The 21,267-nt window shown below is 44.0% G+C and overlaps 2 protein-coding genes across 7 annotated transcripts in view; both read right to left on the reverse strand.

Moving 5' to 3' along the window:
- Nucleotides 1–651: 651 nt before the first annotated feature.
- On the reverse strand, nucleotides 652–8,092 carry ZDHHC23 (zinc finger DHHC-type palmitoyltransferase 23). Of its 2 annotated transcripts, XM_058862548.1 has the most exons (5): nucleotides 7,941–8,092; nucleotides 7,042–7,737; nucleotides 6,153–6,320; nucleotides 5,188–5,346; nucleotides 652–5,061 (listed from the first exon to the last, which is right to left on the reverse strand). In XM_058862548.1, exons 1-5 carry the CDS (start codon nucleotides 8,045–8,047, stop codon nucleotides 4,887–4,889), a joined length of 1,305 nt encoding a protein of 434 aa, XP_058718531.1. In that variant the 5' UTR covers nucleotides 8,048–8,092; the 3' UTR covers nucleotides 652–4,886. The 2 variants fall into 2 exon arrangements, with proteins under 2 accessions (XP_058718531.1, XP_058718539.1); XM_058862556.1 differs by having other exon boundaries at nucleotides 4,929–5,346.
- A 337-nt stretch (nucleotides 8,093–8,429) lies between these two features.
- Nucleotides 8,430–21,267, reverse strand: part of GRAMD1C (GRAM domain containing 1C) — a 51,699-nt gene continuing 38,861 nt past the window's right edge. For 2 of the 5 annotated variants that reach the window (XM_058829930.1, XM_058829931.1), the window contains 9 exons: nucleotides 18,790–18,936; nucleotides 17,858–17,976; nucleotides 16,607–16,749; nucleotides 14,817–14,920; nucleotides 13,951–14,127; nucleotides 12,407–12,464; nucleotides 11,801–11,911; nucleotides 10,860–10,965; nucleotides 8,437–9,290 (listed from right to left, as the gene is read on the reverse strand). In XM_058829930.1, the coding sequence (XP_058685913.1) occupies nucleotides 9,213–9,290; nucleotides 10,860–10,965; nucleotides 11,801–11,911; nucleotides 12,407–12,464; nucleotides 13,951–14,127; nucleotides 14,817–14,920; nucleotides 16,607–16,749; nucleotides 17,858–17,976; nucleotides 18,790–18,936 (1,043 nt within the window). In that variant the 3' untranslated portion in view covers nucleotides 8,437–9,212. Of the gene's footprint in view, nucleotides 9,291–10,859; nucleotides 10,966–11,800; nucleotides 11,912–12,406; nucleotides 12,465–13,950; nucleotides 14,128–14,816; nucleotides 14,921–16,606; nucleotides 16,750–17,857; nucleotides 17,977–18,789; nucleotides 18,937–21,267 lie in introns of all 5 variants that reach the window. The other 3 variants (XM_058829927.1, XM_058829926.1, XM_058829929.1) reach the window with 3 other exon arrangements.

The following is a 21,267-nucleotide window of genomic DNA, read 5'->3' on the forward strand; positions in this document are numbered from 1 at the left end:
TTGTCAGCAGTGCAAAGTTATCTTCAGACAGAAACAGCTGAACAGCAGACAGAATTACTTCTCAGGCAAATCAAAGCAGAGCTCTGGAACAATCAAAGGCACCTGTGATTCTACTCATTAAAAGTTACCTTGCCTTTCAGCAGCTGTCCCAAGATACCTACAGAATTAAAGACTACATCTCTTCCCACTATCTACAAGGAGAATGTCCATGTAATTTCCAAATATGCCTTAGAAAAGGGTTTAAAGCAAAAGACTGTTCCTTTTTGGGGTTCTGGGTGTACTATGTGGGCAGATCTCAGTGGGAAACCAAGACACAGGATAAAAATGCCAGGAGCCTGCTCAGATACTGATGCATTGCTCATAGGATGAAAGATCCCCATTCAAATTCCTACCATAAGGGAATATCTGTAGTTTCTAGGATGCTGAGAACTGTCAGGAGATCTCTCTTTCATCTCAGTACCAACAAACTCAAAGGTCAACTTTTGCAGAACTGGAAGAGCATTTGTTTCCCTACTTTTTCTTACCCTGTTGCTCCTTTATTCCCAAGTCCAGCTCACAGCTGAATAGCCATGAGATACTGGCAGCTTTTGGTCATCCGCCTTGCCTGCACGTGTTGGCATAAATCAACAGGCCACTCCACAGATTATTTCCATTAATTTATTTTGATTCATTTGATACCCATTTAGAAACACTGAATATGATGCAAAACGGACACAAACATACACACATCAGTCTCTTAAAAAAAGCTCACAAATGTTTCAACAAATGTTTCACAAAGTTTCTTCCTAAAGCTCAGGTTTAAAAAAAACAAAAAACAACGAACTTTCCACTTTCTTCCAGAGCCCATCACTCTTCACGTTATCATTAGAGAAATTCTGAAATTCCATAAAAACAAGATCTTGGGAGGCTGAATTCCCACATTTCAGAAAGAACCTCACCTGTCTGTAGACAGATTTTTTACTGCACAAACATCCCAGCAGTGGCAAAAAAAAAAAAAAAATCCTAGGTAACTGTAGATTTTTTCACTGAAAGGAATACAGGAAAACACATCCATAATCACACACGCTTCCTGCCCTAATGAGGCAATATACATTCATATAGGAGGAAAAAACCAAGCACATTATTAAGACATTAGGCAGTGAGGCAGTATCCATTTTATCTTCAGAAGAAATTTTACAGCAAATGGTTTCATTAAGACACTTGAAAGCAACCTACTTGGAAGGGAAAAAAAGCACCATCATAGCATGAAGGCTGAAATGTGATTAGGAGTCACAAGCAGCACCAGCTCAGGCTCACCAGTGACTTTTGTCATTTGAGGACGAGTTAAATGGAGAAACAGTCAATGTGGGGACCTGTGACTCGCCTACAAAAAAGCACAATGCAGGAAGACACAGTTAAAGAGTGCCAAGCCACTGCTTACAGGGTGTAACTAATGGTGCACTGTTCCTACCACAGACACCAAACAGTGGGATGATGGCATTTGGACACAAATGGTGTAACACTACAACACCAGAACCCTGGCCCCCTAAGAGCTGCCTGGTCTGCAGAAGTCCACACTATTTGTGAAACAACAAATGTCTCTTAAAAGGTCATGGGTAAAGCAAGATGAACTGACTTCCAAAGTCTGGGTGGAAAAATATCAAGGCTGGCTATTACCAAAATCCTACCCTGCTCTTGATCAACTTTAAGTCCTCTCTTCACACACAGGGAAACTCTGAAGAGCCAGCAGGGTACTGTTTCCTGCACTGCCAGGCAGGCAGCTTTACAGGCGAGACACTGGTCCTTGCCTGGAGTCCACACACAACCCACAAGTCCCCTGTCACATGCAGGCTGCTCCCACTGCTCCAACCCCCTGGCAGCGTGGATCTAGACAGCTACTAACACAGGGAGCCCAAGGACTGACTCTGTATGCCGAGATTTTAACATTTTTCTACCAGCACGGTCAGTACCAAGCACAGCAGGAAATTACTCAGAAAATAAACTGTTCCTGAGCACACCAAATCACAACAGTTTGCCCTTGCAATAACTGCACAGGGAGCATTACCCTCCAAGGGTTTCCTGATATTTCTCAAGGATGTTAAAAGGAGAGATCCCAAGTATGCATCTGAAAGGATTTAAATTCTTCCGCCCATTTAGATGCCTTTTAAATATCCTATTACTTTATGCTTCTCATCTCCCAGCACATTCACAAAGCAAATCCTATCAGGAAGAAGAGGTAAACCAATGCCATGCTATTAAAGGAACAGTCACCATTACTATGCAGATTACAGCCACCTGAATTTCCTGTTCACTGAGGAACCAACACTGCATTTTCCTGCTAGAGAAAAACCCCATCCTTGCAAGCCTTTAGTGCCCTGAATGATTTCAGTTCTCCCTGGAGCCAGTGCAAAAAATGAGATTTACTTTAGCACTGCCCCCACTCTACTGGAGCATGTTTGACCAAGGTATGGAATGGTTATGTTAGTCTCATGTCCTCTGTTCCTAATCTGCACTCCAAATCCCACACTGCCTGGGAGAACAGCCCAGAGGGAATCTCAGTGTAAGCAGTTCAGGTTAAACCTCCCAGTCACTAAGAGCTCACTGAGAGACAAGGGACACAGCTACAGTGACAGGCTGCAAAGGTGCAACCAATCTCTGCCTGTGGGAGCAAGCAAACACCACAGGGTCAGCACTGCCAGGGAAGTGTCCTGTGATCTGCTCTGCTTTCTCCCAGCTAGGAGTAGTGGGACTCTGAGAAATCACTTATCTCAAACCTGCAAAAGCTCCCAGAGCTTGTTCAGCCCGTGGGGGTTGATTGATTGATTCCTGTGCATGCAGCACACAGGGACAGAGAAATTGGCTGTCTCCACTGCAGGGGTTCATTTAGCCTAGGAGGTACTTCTGCCTTAATCTTCCTCAGTGCCAGCAGGATAAGATCTAAGATCCTGCCAGACCACAGCATCCTTATCTCCAGGGCTGCCAAGCTCAACATCATCTCAAGCAGGCATCACAAAATACATATGTGCCATGGAAACGTTCACAGACAACTCCAGTGGAAGCAACGTGGTCTCAATTTGAACTCCCAGAATCAGGCTTCAAGCTCCAAACAGAAGGTCATAAAGGAACACTTTGCACAGTCCAGCTGGGTACCTTTTTAGTCATATTAGGGTCAAGAAAGTGGTCAGAAACTCCTACTGTGCTTGGTTAGAGGTAGGAAGCAAAAGAGGTGCCCCTTTACCTTCTTATAAAGAACTGCTCATGGGATTAAAAGGGCAATAGGAAATAAGGGAAATTCAGTAACTGTACAGCCACATTCCAAATGTAGCTGCTCCTCAATTATCTGCTGGTTATAAAAAGTGCCACTTGAGGAAACCAAACAGTGCAAAGAGGGACACAGTCTCTACCTTAAATTGGGACATGTCATGAGGAGCACTCACAAAAATATAGCAAGGATCCCGAGAGACAGTCCCGACCCTGCTTTCTTTTGGCATCATGCACCATCCATCCATTCTTCAAAGCTACTGCACAGCAGCACAGTGAATGTGCATCACTTCCCCAGTACCCCAGAGCTGTCTGCCATGCCCGTACACTCAGGTGCAGGCATGACCCATGCACCCTGCATGCATCTGAAAACACCATAGCTAGGACAAAGCTCTTATCTCTGTTTTTACACCGTAGACCCAACCTGTAATTCTTGTGTCATGGTCCCCAGCTCTTCCAGACACACCTTTCCTATTACTGCAGGGCCAACAGCAAACATAAAGGGTTTAAAACAAAAAGCAACAAAGAATCCCACCCACAAAATCCAGAAACCACTGTGACCAAAACCTTGTTATTTTGACTGAAACTCAAGTCCAGGCCATTATACAGTTGCAGGCTGTAAATAGAAATGGAAAAAATGGCACCCTTGAAGAGCACATTTTAACAGGTTCATTCACCTTCCAGTACAAGTCATCTATCCCAAAAACAAACACCTCCAATACATCTTCTACCTCTCCTTATGTAACTTAGGGTTGATCTGTTCCTTGGCTTCTTGACTTGAGAAAACAGATCCACAGTCAGGCAGCTCCACAGTAACCAGGCTGAGAGAAGACAAGATCACTGTTTTAACAGTAACACAACCAAGATGCTGCTGGCAGAATTGCCTACTCTCCCTTCTCCCACAAACAGAGGATGAATGCTCCTTCCATAAAGCTACGGTAATATCAGACAGATAGCACTCTTGTTTTGCCCTCAGAGTTCACTGTTACGTGTTGCTTCAAAACTCCTTACTTGGTGTATTTACCTGCTGTCACATGTCACAACCCATAATCAGAGCAGAAATAACTTGAGGGAGATGAGCAAAGCCTTCAAACCAATACAGACAATACAAATGAATTGTTCTTTTCTGAGGAAAGAACAATGGGATTTCTTTCCACTCATTTAGACAGACAGGGATGGAATAACGATTTTAGGGATCAAGAGGGGAAGGGATCTTACAAAGTCCTACAGGAATGTAGCTCACAAAGGCACTTAATAGAAGCATGTACACAGCTGGATGGAATCAGAGATAGTAAAAATAAATAAATAAATGCACCAAAGAGGAGAGCGCTGCCCAGTGACTGCCTAGACAGTCTCTTTTAGCCAAAGAGCCTGGTTTCTGCAGAGGTCCGTCTGTTACCTGCATCCAAAGTTCACTCTTCTGACATCTCCAAAATGCCACACAAACCCAGGGATTCCTTAACCTTTGCAGGAATCAGTGCACTCTCTGAAGCCCAGCAGCAGGTTCCTCCCGATGCCAGTATTCACATCTAAGGGAAACTGAAGTTCTCAAAACCTTGTGCTCCTCTTGCTGTTTCCCACGATGGAAAAAGGCAGCCGGCTCCTCCTCTCCCCATCTGCACATATGGCTTACTGCTTTCTGCATCCTATTGCTGGCTGACAGCACGTGAAGAACCATTCCACCGGGGAAAACATCTGGTGTTGTCAGTGAGGGGATAGCCCACACATTGACCACGAGGAAAGATTGTCTGAGGAAGAAGTCCTGGTGGGAGGGGCCACTCCCCTGCTAACCAAAGTCTGCGAGCCATGACACAACACCACCTGCAGAAAGAGGGGTGTCACACGATGTCCTCAGCAGAGCGCTGTGGAGGAGAAGACCCCAGGCTCAGGAAGTGGCCCCAGTTGCACAGGAGTCCCCTGTTATACTGGCCAGTGTCTATCACTAACCCGCCCAGCAGCCTGCGCCCGGTGTTGTCCCGCAGAGCCAGCCGAGCTTCCCTTTCAGTCACGTTGTAGCTGATGTTCAACAGCTGGATGAGGAGGATGTATCCCATGCCAGCTGTTACAATGGCACAGTACCATACACAGGTGAACGACAGAGCAGAGCTGGCAGCAGGGAAAAAGATGGGAAGGAAGCCATTTAGTACTGGAGCAGCTGCTTTAAAGTGACTTTCCCTGGTAATCACTATCCTTTCAAATCCCTGTCTACATCTGCCACAGTGATCTCACTTTGCTGCTTTCATCAGATAATCCTTACAGGCTTTCTCAAAATTAAAGCTTCAGGGCTTACTTAATGAGAGCTTTTACTGCTACCAGAGCTACTCTTGCACATTGGTGTCACACAACCTAGCTCTTTACTCTTCCAGTTGTAATGGTGCTTGGGACTTAATTAAGGACCCTAGGATGCTCTCACTCTACAGATCATGAGATGGACTAGAGGAAGGGTCACTTGTGTACTGGCAGTACTCCGCCCATCTGTGGTACTGCTTGTCTCTGAACATTGAGTCCATCAGCTCCCACCACCTTCCCTGTCACACAGCACACATTCTAGGCAGATAACTTGAAGGACAATCACTAGATAAATAGTGAGGAATGAGAGAGAGAGCGAGCATGTGGATTCCAGGCTGTCAGACCATCACCTGCATTGGGGGCATATATATTTAAAAGTACATCTACGCCTAACACAATAAATACTTCAAATACTAGCTCCTTCAACCTTTTCCAAATAGATTGCGAGTGCTCTCCAAGTCTCAGGCTGCCCACCTTGGCAAAAGCAGAGACACATCTTTGCTTTCCAGAGTCTTTTAGGGAGCACTTTGCGTTTGGGTCTGACAGGCAGAACAACAAACAGGAGCTAAGGTGCCTGAGCAAGCCTGCTCCCACCCCAGCTCTCTCCCAGACAGATGTCTCACCTGTAGTCAGAATAGGCCCCGGGGCAGTAGAGCAATGCCACAAACGGAGTTCGGCCTCTACAGATGGTGTGCAGGGTCAAGGTAATCCCATACACAGCGGTGAGCATGAAGAAGGAGAGTGCAAGGATGAAAGCTTGATGGTTCTGCTCCCCTACACAGCTGTTAATCCTCCAAAAGGAAAGAAGAGATTACTTTGCTTAAAAAAAGAAAAGAAGCCATCTTCTATTTCTTCTCCCTCCCCTAGCTGTCAGAGAACCTGATTTCCAAGGTGCTTCCAGTCAATACAGACTAAGAACTATGAAAAATGTTGAAAGAAGCTTTGTAACATTATATAGAGAAGTTGCAAACACAAGACAGGGTAACACTAGGGTACAAGTAGGGTAACAGTAGCAGGCTATTTGCCTCAAATTTTTAGCAAGGGTAGTATCCTTTGCTGAAACACATTATACCCTACTGCCCCTTGGTTCCAGCACTACATGCACACCCAAAAGGCAGCTTTGGGTTCCCATACCCCAGGAGAGCAGTAATGCAACTTAACTGCAGGACTCTTAATGCTCCACAGACCAAATCCAAAGATAAAAAAAAGAAATCCAAGAAAACCCACCAAAAACAACCCCAAACTGATGAAAAACAGTAGAGAAGTAAAGGCAATTCTGAAGTGCGCTGTAGAAGCTTTCAGCTATCAAGTCAACCCACTTAGAATAAACAGTTATTCTAACTGTTCTTTTAAAGGATAAATACAAAGCTTTTTGTATTTAACGAGTTTCATAAGGTCTTGCACATAGCAAAAGTAACTCTGTTTGCCAGGGACTGTAAAAAAAGAAGCTTACTTTAAAAAGGACCGAAGTCAGAGAGAGAATACAGGGAGCCTCAGCAGTGCAAAACCTACCAGACACAGTGATGGTCCAGCCTCCTCACACACCTGCCACAAAGCCGGCAGTGCCCTGCTCGGGCTGGCCTGACCAGCTGGCATTTAGTGCACCAGTCCTTTTTCACACCTTCTGGCTGCTCAGCTGACATCCTGCAATAACCTTTAGCCTCCCCATTCACAGCGCGACTGCTTGCAGCACCTGAGATGCCATGGAGCCCGCTGGAGCTCCCTCTAACACTCTTGTTGGGCAAACCCTGGTGCGATGGCTTCTCGTTGCCTGCTGGGATGGGAAGGTAGCCAGGGTCCTTCTTGGCTCGAGACAGGGCTGCAAGCATAAGAATTAACCCGCACGTGAGAGCGACCACTTGGGAATACTCCACGTGGCCCCGGGGAACCACCTCCCGGAGAAACACATAGTACATATATCCCAAGGAGAAGAGCCCCAGGCTCAAGAAGAAGAGAGTCCGTTCCTTCCTCCGGTGGGTGAGGTAGTAATACCACAGCACCACGACGGGCAGGGACGTCAGGATGATAAGCCCCAGCAGGAAGTGCAGGGCGGCAACGTGGAGCAGGACGGGCAGCAGGACGAGCGGCGGCACGAGGCTGACATTGATCTTCACGGCCCCCGAGAACCAGGGGACCCGCAGCCGGTCCGCGATGGTGTCGGCGATCCTCTCCAGCGCTCCCGGGGGCAGGGATTTGCACGTCAGCCACCTGCGAGCACAGCGCCGGCTGGCACCGGGGCAACCGCGCTCCCTGCCCCTGCCCCATCCCGCTCCCGCCGCCTCCCTTTTCCCTCTCTCCCGACAAGTTTCCCGGGAAGCGAGGCGTGGCTCCCCCGCCCTCAGGGCGGCAGCCCCGCGGGCTCGCCGCCGCCGGGAGGGTGTCCCGCAATCGGGCGGTCGCGGAGCCGGTACCTGTCGCAGCCGTCGTCCAGCTCCTCGCAGTCGCAGCAGCACGCCGCCAGGTGGTTGCGCCGGCCGCGCCGGTCCACGTACTCGCAGCAGCAGAGCGGCTCCTCCATCGCCGCCGCCCGCCCCGTCCCTCCCGCGGGGCCGGCAGCGGCTCCCGCCGGCGGCACCGCCTCAGGTGCCCCGCGCGCGCCACCGCCCCCGCCCCGTGGCCCCGCCCCCGCCGCGGCGCCCGCCCGCCATTGGCCGCGCGCGCCCCGAGGTGTGCGGGGGGCGGCGCCCCCGCCCGGACCGTCCACCTGACGGCGGCGCGCGCCAATGGGCGCGCGGGGGGCGGCGCCGCCGTCACGCGGGGGCACCTGCCTTAAAGGGGCAGCGCAACAGGTGGCGGCCGCGGGCCCCTAAAAGCGACCCTGCACCCCCTCCCTGCCCCACACCCTGCGTGTGAACCACCGCCCGAGCCAGCGCTGCCCTCCGAACACGGCCCAGCATCGAGCGAGGGGGCCCTTGCGTTTTCTTTCTGTATTCATCTTCTTTCCCTCAACCTGCTCAGAAAACGCTTGAAGCACATGTAAAGGTGTTTTATCGTCAGTGGGCACACCACGCTGAGGCACTGAAGCACAGCCCTTGATGGAGGGAAAACACCGAGGGCTGAAATTTCTCTGGGAGAGCTGGAAACATATGGCAGAAGGCAGCCTGCCAAAGCTGGCAGTATGCAAGAGCTATCAAACCCTTTCTTGTTAATTAATCTTAGGCATATTCATCCTTAAGATGGTGACTTGTTTCACAAGGTCCCCATGGCTAAAAAAAGCCTATGTGGATCCTGTGGCTGTGAATCCACTAAGGTTCCTTTTTCTCCAAAACACTGATGGTCAGTGGAATGGAATGACACCGATGGTCATTTTCTATGTTGACGTAAAAAGCTGCAATTTCATAAGAGACAAGTCCAGTTCTCTGCTGAGGGTGTTTTTCCCCATCTGAAATGTTCACATCTGTTCACCAGCGGTACAACTGCCCTCGCTCACTCACCATGGGATGGATCCAAGAGCTCTGCACTGTTTGGAATTGAGACTCCCCAAGGTAGAAGGCTGGCAGGAGACAACACTGCCAAAGCTACGGCAATGCAGAACCCAACTTACTTCTTCCACAAACCTTTATTCTGTGCAGCTTTTGAGCTTAACAGTAGAGTCCAGAGGAGACAGTTACAATCCCTACCCCACAAGTCCTCACACACACATCAGTTCTTCCAATGTCTTGAATGAAAAGCTGATGTGGCTATTAACTCTCAGTCTTGCTGCTCTGTGTCCTGTTCAAGTGGTCAAAGCTTCTTTGGAGCATGGAAAGGGAAATCTTCAGCTGTGAAGATACAATCACCCCCCCCCCCCAATTACTTAAGTCAGTCTACTGCATGGCTGAGTGATATCAGGAAAATAAAGTCTCCCTCCTCCTTTTCTTTTAAGGATTTCATGTGATTTCCTCCTCCCTGTTTCCATAAACAGTTGGCTCTCCTAACAGCTACACTCTACAGAGTTTATAAATACTAACAGTCCAGGATGATAAAGTCTTAACACCTCACCAGACAACAGCACAGAAGATAAACCACCCCACTCATTTTTAGTCACAGATAATGTTCAGTGCAAATACTCCAAGGAACATGGCAGCACAACATGAATTTTCTTTTAATACCTGGCCCTCCTAGTGCATTTTGGTGCACAAAACATGTTTAGATTATTGACAACCCTCAGAAAACACAAGGCAGCAAACACTAAGACGTGTCAGGACTTCCAGACAAAAAGTGTTATTCTGGTTGAAAAAGGTGGCTAAATTCTCACTTTTCTTTTTTTTACAGTGTGTTCAAAAAGCACTTAACGCTTCAGAATTAGGAATTGTTTGGACAGTAAGCAGAGAAAATAAAAAGGGCATGGAAATCAGAAAACTTTGCCTCTGAAGTGAAACTTCCAGCACTCAGGCTTTTTCAAGTTGTGATCAAAGTGGTTAATTAATAGATCAATAGCAGTTGTGCATGCAGAGACACCTCTAAACAAGGAGTATAAAAAATGGCTTCTTTTTCTAACCTCCTTTAGAGGTGCATGGAAGAACAAAGAGCAAATGATGGAGAAAGGTACATGTGGACTCCCCCTTCAGCTTTCCTAAACTAATAATTTATTCCATCACATTTTAAGATTTAATAAATGAAGTTAAAATCTGAACATTCTTGGGTAATAAGTAAAATAAATTTACTGCCCTTCCTAAGTCAAAATTTCAGTGTAGGGATTGTAAGGATTTAACAGTCATGGACTTCAGGATCAGAGAGACAACAGTATTCAACATCTTTTATCTTTCTTTCTTTTTTTTTTTTGTGTCTATAGTATACAAGAGCCTGAAATCTTAAGTTACTGTGAAGGAGGATTATCTTCTATGGAGCCTCTCAGAAACATATGGTCTGCAGAAATTATTTATTTTCACTGGATATTAGGTGCCAGGATAAACCTGAATGAAGAAACCCCATAATAAAATGGGAAAACACTTCACAAATCTTAATATGAGTGTTCTTAGAAAAGGGAATCTGTTTTGAAATACTCCAGTCTTTGCTTTGTCATGATTCAGAACTGCATTAACACATCTCTTAAGCACTTGACAAGTTTAAGAAAGTTGACTTAGGTACTTGCATCTTAGTCCAATAAAAAAACCCAAACCAACCAACCAAAAAAAACTCCAACCCTTCAAGAAACAAATTCAAAACCAAAGCAACCCAAAATATCAGAAACTTAAGTGCTGCCTATTAACTAAACTAAAGCCTAGTGCAAAACAGATTAAGAAAACTTCATCTAGACCAGACCACATTAAACAAAAGCTATGATAACACAAGGGAAAACAACTTGAGTTGTTGAGAAGAACATAACCAGCAAAGATTTTCAGACCTACCTGCTCAAGCATTTCGATTGAGTCTCTTAAAACTCCTTTCACATGTTTAACCTGTTCCTTATCATATTGCGGTATCTCCTCTTTTGATACAATTTCTGGGGATATGCTGAAAAAGATGGAGATTACATCAGAAACATGAAACAAGCACCTCAATGCCTTTTTAAAAGCAACTGTTCTTTGCCACCATTACTCTGCCATTGCTAAAACACCCCCTTACAAAAGCCACATAAAAAAGCTGCCTGCAGTTGAATTCCAATCCATTTTCTTGAAGCTAGTACCTCAGACCTTTGCAGGCAACAGCCATCAAGAAAATACTGCTCACATTATATTTTACAGTGTAAGGTCCACACTTCAGGGACCAAGATCTTTCTTATGAAGAAAGTTGCTCTAGCCAGCTCTGAGATGGTCATTCTGGGAGGTCCCCACACCCCTTCCAGACTCAACATCAGGACATGGTTGTTAACTTTTTTGTTGACACTGAACTCAAGAGGAAGCGACATCTTTCTGTGTTGGAGTATAAAAGGCACCTAACATGGAAGTTTGCGAAGGAGAGGAGATTTAGTAGGAGACTCACAGAGAGAAGCTAAAAAGCTAAATGAATCTTTAACATTCCATTTCAGAACATGCTGGTTCACACAGGATGAACACTTCGGTTCTGTGATCAGCACTATGATATTCACAGAAGATGAGTCACAGCAGGCTGATAAATGCAAACTAAGGTTAGCATTTCTCCAAAAACAGCTTGTCAAAGGAGAAATTTATTACTGCAAGATGCAGTCAGACATGTCACTGGATTTCAGCATAGACCACAGAAGTACAGCAAGCCCCAGACACTTCTGAAAACTTGCCACTGAATTTCATTGCTTATAATTTATTTCTTTAGATCAGATTCTTACATAAGCTGAAGAAGAAAGCAAGCAAAGATTGTGAATGCAACTTACTTCAAAGAGCTTTCCTCCTGAAGCTGGACATGATAAAGGGACTGAGCTGCATGCTCTATCTTTGACAGTTTGAGGAACAGTGTTATATTCAGCAAGACCAAGAGCAGCAAACTGTAGAGAGACAAAAATCAAGTTTTTTAACAATTTCAGTTGCAATGCTACAAACACAAGATCATGGCTAAAGACAGCTAAGGAAACAGAATCCTTCCAGAATCCTGTGAGAAAAAAGGTATAGGGCAGCACTATACTGAAAATTAGTATCTGAACAATTCTTAGCAGTTGCCATTAAGCTGGGTAATAGTAAACAGAAATAACAAGAGTATCTCTTCTTGGAACTTTTAAAATTAGGAATTAGCAGATCCTAGACTTTTTTTTTAATATGATCAGACCTAAGAAAACCTGTAAGGTAGACCAGTTTGACAAGTCAGCATTTTCATCCTGCATGTCATTTCCAAGTCAATCTGTTCTCCTTTTGTTATCCACATGGTCCGCTCAAATTAGTTTATCATGCTACATGCAATCTTAACATGCAAATGAGAAACAGATACAGATAAAAACCAAGACGAGCTTGAGTCAAGCAACATTTTAATGCAAGTGAGTACTTACAAGACACTCATTACTACAATGATGGTGGTGGTCCTACTTACTGCATCTCTTTTCCTTCCTATAGGGCATGGAAGAGAAGGAGGTTAAAAAGTACTAAAGAACATTTCTAAATGATGTCTGCACATGTCAGTGCCCAGCACTTCACAAAGAATAGCTCAACAACTTCTGGTGGGGAAATAAAATCAGGTCATGTGGGTGCACAGGATCACCTCCAGCATTCATCAAGGCATTTTTGCAGTCATCTCTGAGAAGCTGGCTGAACAGTCAGGCTCTTCCACCAGAATTCCCCCTACCCACTGTTCTGGGGAGAACACAGTGCTGGGGCATGGTCACATTAAACCTAAATAGCCTGAGAATGTTGCAGTGCATTCATTACTAAGATGCATGTGTGCTGCTAGTCACACACAGCAGAGACAGGCTGCAAAGTGGCTCTCTTCTGCTTCTTCTCCTGCTCACATTCATCTTTCTGACAATCAGTGTCAGTCACGTTTTCCTGTAACTTGTCCCATCCTTACTGGCTTATCTACTGTCCTGAAAACAGCCTTTTGAGAGGCCATGTGCTATTCATCAGGCAACAGGGATCAGACACTGAGGCACAGAATGCGCGTGTTCTCTCCAAACAGCACCTATCACTGTGGGCACACTGATCTTTAAGTGGAATTAATGTTGCACACCCTGCCCTGAACAAAAGACACACATAGAAGCTGTAATGTACACTGAGAGACAGGCTCATCTGAAAAGGTAGAGCAACAGTGGCAAAATTAAGTAATTAGGAAGCAATTTCACATAGGTAAAGAGTCCTTTACACATGCTGCTGATCCAAATATTCTCTCAGTGCTATCTATACTCAGTGTTGTCTCTCTCTTCGGGGATGTGTACTCACTCCTACCTCACTGTTTACAATTCAGCTTCTGTCATGGATTCCATCATTCCCTGGTGCAAACTAGTGCACAGATGTTACTCATCTCTCTAGGTGAAGCTAATACTGTATATGCTGGTGGCCAAGTCTGTCGTGCCTAAGGGCAGTAGAACTGCAAGAAATGCTTCAGTGACCCAGAAATTACAGAAGCATATGGGAAACAGACTTCTTAACATTAAAAATAAATAACCAAAACTGAGATGACAGGGCCAAGAGGCAACTGGCAAAGTTTAATCAACTCACCACCTATGTGCGCAGCTATTTGAAGAAAAAAAGCAATTTTTCAGAAATTTTACAAAAATCAGGTTTGTTGGGTTTTTTTCCTGATCCAATCTCATTTTCAGTCCTTTGCAGATACAGAACACTATTTAAGATTTTGGTTGATTTTTGTTTGTCTTAAAACTGAAGGTGCTATTAAGCTTAATTTAATGAGATACTCATGATAAAAGTGATCATGCATGCTGCAAATCTACTTAATGCAAGCTTGAAGAAGCTTGAACTTGTTAAAGCATTTGCTATCATAGACAAGAGTAATATATACTCAAGTGCTACTCTTGCACTGTTTTAAGAGTTATGCTTTCTTGAACATACCTTTTGTAAAACACTTGATATAAAAAATTCCTACCGATTAAGCCGCCCTGGGACTCTACTATGTCACCAGAGGAATGTTGGGAAGAGCGTTTGGGAAGTGATTCCGCCAAACCCCGGTGTAAAGTGCGTCGCCTTCGTCTCAGAGCAAGTAATTTCCCAGAGTCTTCTATGGATTGATTCATTGCATATTCCTCCATTAAGAGATCTGATTCTGCCGTGGAAAAAATATAAGGTTACTGCACTGTCAAAAAGAAAGCTGGAAAGCTGAAGACAAATTGTGAGATATACAAGGTAGCAGTGAGAGGAACATGCACACCTTCCAGTACATGAACGTAAAGCAGGTAATTGGCAAACTACATCCTGACCTCCACCCCGTTTTATTTGCTAGAGGGCACTTAGAACACTCTGCAGAGGTGGTGCACACTCAGCCCAGGCAGGACTGTTCAATGGTATGCCAGACAGCAGTTGGATGAGCACTACAAGACACTGTTAGACTGAGACTAGGAATTGTGTTAGACTGTGAACCTTCAGCAGTGGCTGGCCAGGCTGTGAACAGACATTCATGGAGCCTGCTGAGTACCACTGCTTCTCTTATGCACAATCAAGGAAATTCTTCAAGATAAGCACCTGCAGTTGAGACTAACAGCTTTTCTGCTGCTCCCCGTATTTCCTTCTGAAAGCAATTATGGCCAGGTATACAAGAGCCTCTTGTTATCCACAAGGCTTCTTTCATACCCTGGAACTGGCAGATACATTGATGACAGGAAGTTCTGTCTTCAAGAATGCTTAGATGTTACCTTTTTTTCAAGCCATTCTTCAAGGAGCCAGGTTTGACAGACACAAAAACATACATAGCAAATGTAGCCTCCTTACTCCAGTACAAAGAAGAAAATGTCTCACCAAGTTGTTTGAAGTTTTCCTGTATTCCTCCCCAGGTATTCTTCTCGATTACAGACTTGACAGGCCCCCAAGGCTGTTTTTTGTACTTCACTTCTGCAGAAACCCTAGCAAACAGAATGCAATAATGGAAGAGTACTCTTCTAGGCGGCACTGTGATAGCAGAAATCTCTTATCAGAAGCAGGCCTCCAGCTTATGTCTAAAATCCAAAATACCAACTGGAACTGCCATCACTCTCCAGCTGGTCAGTACTCTCACTGAAAAAATGCAAGAGGCAAACAGTAGCAAACACATCTCTAGCTGAAGTGTCAAAATCTAAATGTCCAAATTATGGGAAACATTTTGGAATGTTTTCCTTCAGACTCAGACTACCAGATGACTTCTATCCTCTAAAGCATTCTCATTTTAACATACACTTAAAATAGGATTCAGGCTTCCAGATAACAAAGTCATGATTTTTACTTTGTATGTTTACACATGATATATTACACAGGCACTACAATAGCAGAATGAGAAATTCTTTATCACAACTCGTACATCAAGTGCTCACATCCTACCCTGAGTAGACAGAAATTAAAATCTGTCTTTCTGTGAACATAACAGAGGAGAAAATTACATTCCTACCGTGCATTCCTCAGGTCAAGCTAATCAATACTGCTTCCAGAATAAAAATTAATTGGACTAGAATCCTTCAGAGGGATACTTCTAAAAACTGAGTGAGTCCCAAAGCTATTCATAAAGGACAAAGTCCTTTATTTCAGTCAAGAACACTGACCATCCTAAAATACACTTTTTTCAACTTTTTAAGTAATCTTCCAAATCAATGTAAGCCCACTGGATATGGTATAACAAAATAACTCCTTTCAATAGAGATTCTGAGCCATTTTAAGTACAGTTTAAAGTAAATTAACTTAATTTACTTAAAAATTAAGTAACTAAATTAAAATTTTTAATTAAAAAACTTAAATTAACATTTAAAGTAAAGTTTAAGGCCAGCTGTAACATCACCGTGTGACTTCTGTGCTATACATGTATGCTTTGTGCACCATGTAAACCTAGGTTTTTGTTTGTATCCTGGGACTGTTGTATGTCTCAGAAAAAAACAAGTCTAGGTCTCAAAGAAGAACAGTAATTCACTCAAAAAAAATCCAAAGCAGTCTTTCAAAGACCTTCCTTCCCTTCTTCTCCCAGTAGAGAGGGAGTTTTCAGTAGTTTTATAGCCTGAGCTTAGCAAGAGTAGAATCCAGGCTCGCTAACCTTTCCTGAGGTTAACTTAACTGATTAAGTTTGAGACAAAAGCTCTTACTAAAGACAGCATCACTTCCAATGTTTTCAACAAATGGGAGAGGAAATTCCATATCTAGACAGAGTTCACTTGAGTGCCCTTCCTTGCAAAATTAAGTACATTCCATCTTCCCTGCACATTCCTGTGAAGCCATTCTCCTCTGGAGGCCCTTAGCAAGGATGTCTGGGAAACCTCCTAATAAAACATCTCAATTTTTTCCAATTTTTCCCATTCACACCACTGCACTCAAAAACATAAGACAGGTCAGGACCCCAGCTCAGTCTTGGAGATGAGTACCTCTGTACCTCAGAGTCAACATCTCAGTTAATTTCTCACCACATTAATGAGATCCAAGCACAGCATACATGTGACAAGAAAGAAACCAAGCTTATTTTTCTGAAGAGAACCCAGCATTCTCTGTGCTGCTGGTGGATCTTTAACTAATCATCAACTTGCAACATCCCTGCCTCGGCTACTGCCCTTCCCCGTGCACCACCCAAGACTCACCGTAACCGGCACTTGTGACTGGATGTGCGGCTGATGTAGTATCTGTTCACAGTGTAGAAATAATCATGGTAGGGGACATCATGGGTCAGAACCTCAGCATCCACCTGATAAGACTGACCTTTCTGGCTCTGCTTATGCAGGATCTACCATAAAAGAAAATACAGTTAAGAAGGTATGCAATGGTACACAAATTTCCTCCGCCCCCTTTCAGCCTGCGTTCCTTTGGATAGATCAACCAACTGCAAGTGAACTCAAGGAGAGAGAAGGCCTGAAGAACCACTATAATAACCAGTTACAAATAACAAGTATAGGTGGGGTGGGAAAAGAGAAGATGCTTCCTGCTAGAGCCAACACTGGCAGCAGCAGGACTTCCCCACTGCCACCTCAAGTACAAGATGCAAGGCTGGCCACTACCTGATGACCACAGCTGCTCTTTGAGACCTTTCCCAAAGCAAAACTACAAAAGGATTGAGATTAGAAGGCACCTCTGGTGCTTGTCTTGTCCAAGAACTCAGGCAGGACTATCTAGAGCTTGTTGCCCAGGACCATGTCCAGGTGGCTTTCCAATACCTCCAAAGAAGGAGGTTCCACAATCTCTATGGACAACCTGTTCCACTGCTCAGTCACCCTCACAGTGAAGAAGCGTTTCCTCATGTTCAGAAGGAATCATCTGTGTTTTAGTTTGTGTCCATCACCTCTGATCCTGTCACTGGGCACCAGTGAAATCTGTGGCCTTTGATGTTGAGGGCCTGACTCAGAATTTTTTGCACCCTCCCTCCCTCCAGATACTTTCTATAAATTTTAAGATGCCCCTGAGTCTTCTTTGGGCTGAACATTTCCAGCTGTCAGCCATTTCTCACACTGGATGCTCCAGTCCCTTCATCATCTTAGTGGCCCTTTGTTAGGCTCTTCATTAACCTCTCATACTGGGGAGCCCAGAAGTTGACACTGAAAGCCTTTAATTGCACATTTTCACCCCTCAGTTTCTAAGAGATGTTCATACCTTTCCCCACAAGTTTTGTGGGTGTTTACAGACATCTGTAAGGTTAGAAAGCCTCTCTCATTCAATAAGCATTGCATCCATAATGGTGAGAGAGACAGCAAGCCACCCTCAGAGATGATCTGTTTGAACTGCAGACGCACATTCAGTTCACTGAACTTTAATCCACAGTCAGAACTCTGACAGACCACAGAGCTGACCTGTCCCTTGCTTTAAAGGGCACCAGGCAGACACACACATGCACACAATACCTGCTTTTCAGTTGCAGTTGTGAACTTCCCACAGAGTGGATTGTTAATTGTTACAGTGTACGTCAAAGTCCTCAACTGATTGCCATTGGCGTCTCTATTCCAAGGGGTTGATACAGCATCTAGATGAGAAGTCATGCAAAATCTCACATAAAAATTACTTGAAGGGCATTATCTCCTCCTTAGCATGTCTTAACAGTTTGAGAACAGGAGTAGGGGTAAAGACAGAAATCTAATTCCAAATAATTGTGGGGTTTTTCCAAGAAAAACCATACCCATATAGTCTGCTAATAAACCAAAGTGAGGCTCTGAATAGCTGAGCCTGAATCTACTGAAAGAGACTTGAGGGTGGAGAAAAGAGTAAGCAATTAAATGAAAATATGTCATTTCCCATTTGCTTAAAGTTGAAAAGATTCACTTAGCATTATCAAAAGCTTTTGCCACTTTGCCTTCCAAGCTGACACTGAATAAATATTACCCTTTTTGACTTAATTTTCTGTTCTTACAGTCTCGGTGAATAAAATTTACTCATCCAGAAAATTAAAGCCTGTGAGTATCATTTAGGAGGATGCAATGATTTTTGCCTGTGTACCAGCCATACAAATTTCACTATTTCTGGGACACAATGTAATCAGAAATACCCCACAGAATGCATCAACTTAATAACCTGCTCAAAATTCAGGCATTAAGGTGCTGCTTTGTGGTGCACTGAAATGAGGTTTTTACTCCAAAATGTGCATCCCTAGAGAAACAATAGCCTGAGCTTTAAATATCCTCTCTCATAATGAAACTTAAAAGAAAACAAACTTTAAAGCTTAAAAATTATTTTGAAGCAATAATAAATTTAAAATTAAACTTAGCCCTATTTAGCAATTCTCAGAAGTAAAAATTTTCAGGCTAGCTTGTAACAGACAGAAGGGAGAAGAGTTTATTACCTACTATACTCCTGGAATTAAGAAACCTCTGCATGAAGTGAGAATTGGTGAAAAGGATTTCAAACATCTTGTCTGCAGTGATGTGGAAAACTCTGTTTATAAAAAGTCTCCCATAGAGATCATTGTCAGAGACAGTCTCCTTCACTGCTAAGAAAGACAGAGAGATCAGGTTAAGAACAGTATTATGAAGAACCTTTATAGCATTCTAAGCATTATTATAGTTTAAATCCTTCCCAAGCTTGCATCAGCATTTGTTTCTCGCTCTCAGAAATCCAGTAAGGATAGCAGCAAATGATTTGGTAGGTAGGTTGTCTTCAGGAACAAAGTCCAGAGCTAATTTTCAAATAAACACCACTACTTCTCTGTGCAAATTGATATATTAACAGAAAAAGGTACCATCCCTTTAATTCTGCCTTCAGTATTCTACTGAATAAATTTGGGATAATTGGGAAAAGGCAAAGTTAGAATAATTTTCATCATTATGTGTGTCTATTGTACAAAAAACAAGCAAGAAGGACAGTAAAACCATAGCAGTTTTCATCTTGTGGCTGGTTCCAGAATTCTGCTTATAACATTTGTAATACTGGTAACATCCACAGAGTAAAGGACTGGGCAGACTCCTGCACAGTTCTTCCCTCCATACCTACTGAACAGGAACACAAGGGATACCCTGCTCCATTTTGCAATCCCCAAAAATGTACGAAGAACTTCAAATGCCATCACCTATTTCAAAGCCACCAAGCACCTCAGTGGCATTCTGTGGCTGCAGCACTGATCTTTGCTATTTCTGCTTCTTGGTGGTTGCTGGCATGACTCAGCTTTGTGGTTGTCTCAGCCACGCTTGCAAGAGATAAGGAGAGAATTATAATCCTGGAGGGCAAGCAGTTCCCTGTGCCAATCCTGACTCAATCTGCTTATGCTTTAGAAACAAGTCTATCCTAAACTGTAATTACCAGCAAGACAAACAAGCCCCCCTACTGCCACACATCACTAAAATGAAACAAGAAGCCCAAAAGCAAATCTTGCAGCAGACAGACACAAGCCAGGATGGCCAACCTTTCAACTGATAAAAATGAATGCTCAGGGCTAGGAAAGGTCAGTGCCAGCCACGAATGCAAAGGTAGCCCGAATATCATGCTGCAGTTCACAAGCTGCCTGCAGGCTAAGGTTACAGCACTTAAAACATTACTGGCTTGGTAGCAGTCAATATCAATAAGGCAAACGCACCAACTGAAAAACCACAGCAGTCCCCAACAAAACCTAGTTCTGACTGAGCAGACTTCCTCTCTGGTGCTGCTCCTAGCCTGCTAGAAGCCCGTTAGAACATCTGCCTCCAAAAACCTCTCCTTGATCTCATCAGGTTTCAAAGCAGGAGCCCAAAAGCGAAGCGTGAGTGCCGTGTTTTTGTGCTTGCACAAGAGATTGACTTCCTCTCAATGCCGTGTTCTGCTTATGCAATTGTAATTCCACACAATTATGAGATGGGACAGAAAGCAAACACAGATTTCAAGAGGCCTATTTAACCAGTCAATATGCAGTCATTACATATAGAATATAAATTTTGCTGCGCTGAAATATTCTGCAGGAAGCCAGAAATTCAGCCTGAGTTTTCAGCTTCTGCTCACTGTACTTCCTCTCCCAGCTGAATCTAACAAAAGGCAGGACAAGTGAACTCTAAGTTTGACCTCCTTTAACAAGACCTCAACATTACAGATCTCTCCTCTCAGAGTGCACTCCCCACATCCCGTCCTTTGCTAAGGGACAGGAAGTTTCAGATACTGATGCTGACATCCCCTCTGCCTACTGAGCATCAGTTAGCATGGCATCAGATACCAGGCAATTCAAACCTAGTTACTGCGGTTGAGTGTTACTCAGCTGAACATCGACATGCTCAAGGAATCTGCTACCACTTAAAAAAAAATAAATAAAGACCCAGACACATGATCAAGCCACCAGATAAGCATCAGATCAGCTTTGTCAGCTATTTGTATATGTCTCAGCAAACACGAGATAACACAAGTTACCTCTGCCCCAGTGAGCATGAACTAAACAACTCAACTTCATGTTCACCTGAAATGCCTGAGGACAGCTACTATTTTTCTGCTGATGCAAGGTAATTTGGTAAGCCAAGGCAACTTGTCATAGGTGCAAAGCCCATGCTTTATCACCTTAAGGTGCAGATCTTGCTAACAAGCTCTATTAGTCTGAGCCTGTCCTCGTTCTAATGAGTCTGAAGAAAGAGCACCCACGGGTCTACACAAAACTTCCCATAAGTTAATTTACCTACATTATCTCTATATGATCATGTCTCTAATAAGGAATAGTCAATGAAGTGTCAAGTGCATGAGCACCTATTGAGAAATATGTTTTTTACTTACAATCCTTGTCAGCTCTTGGAAGAAACAAAGGGTTGGTTTTTTAAAAAATGTTGTTAGCACATGCAGCAGTAATTTTCAGAAAATCCAAGTTAAACCTGGG

This window comes from Poecile atricapillus, chromosome 1, assembly GCF_030490865.1.
Source record: "Poecile atricapillus isolate bPoeAtr1 chromosome 1, bPoeAtr1.hap1, whole genome shotgun sequence".
Classification (NCBI taxonomy): Eukaryota; Metazoa; Chordata; class Aves; order Passeriformes; family Paridae; genus Poecile; species Poecile atricapillus.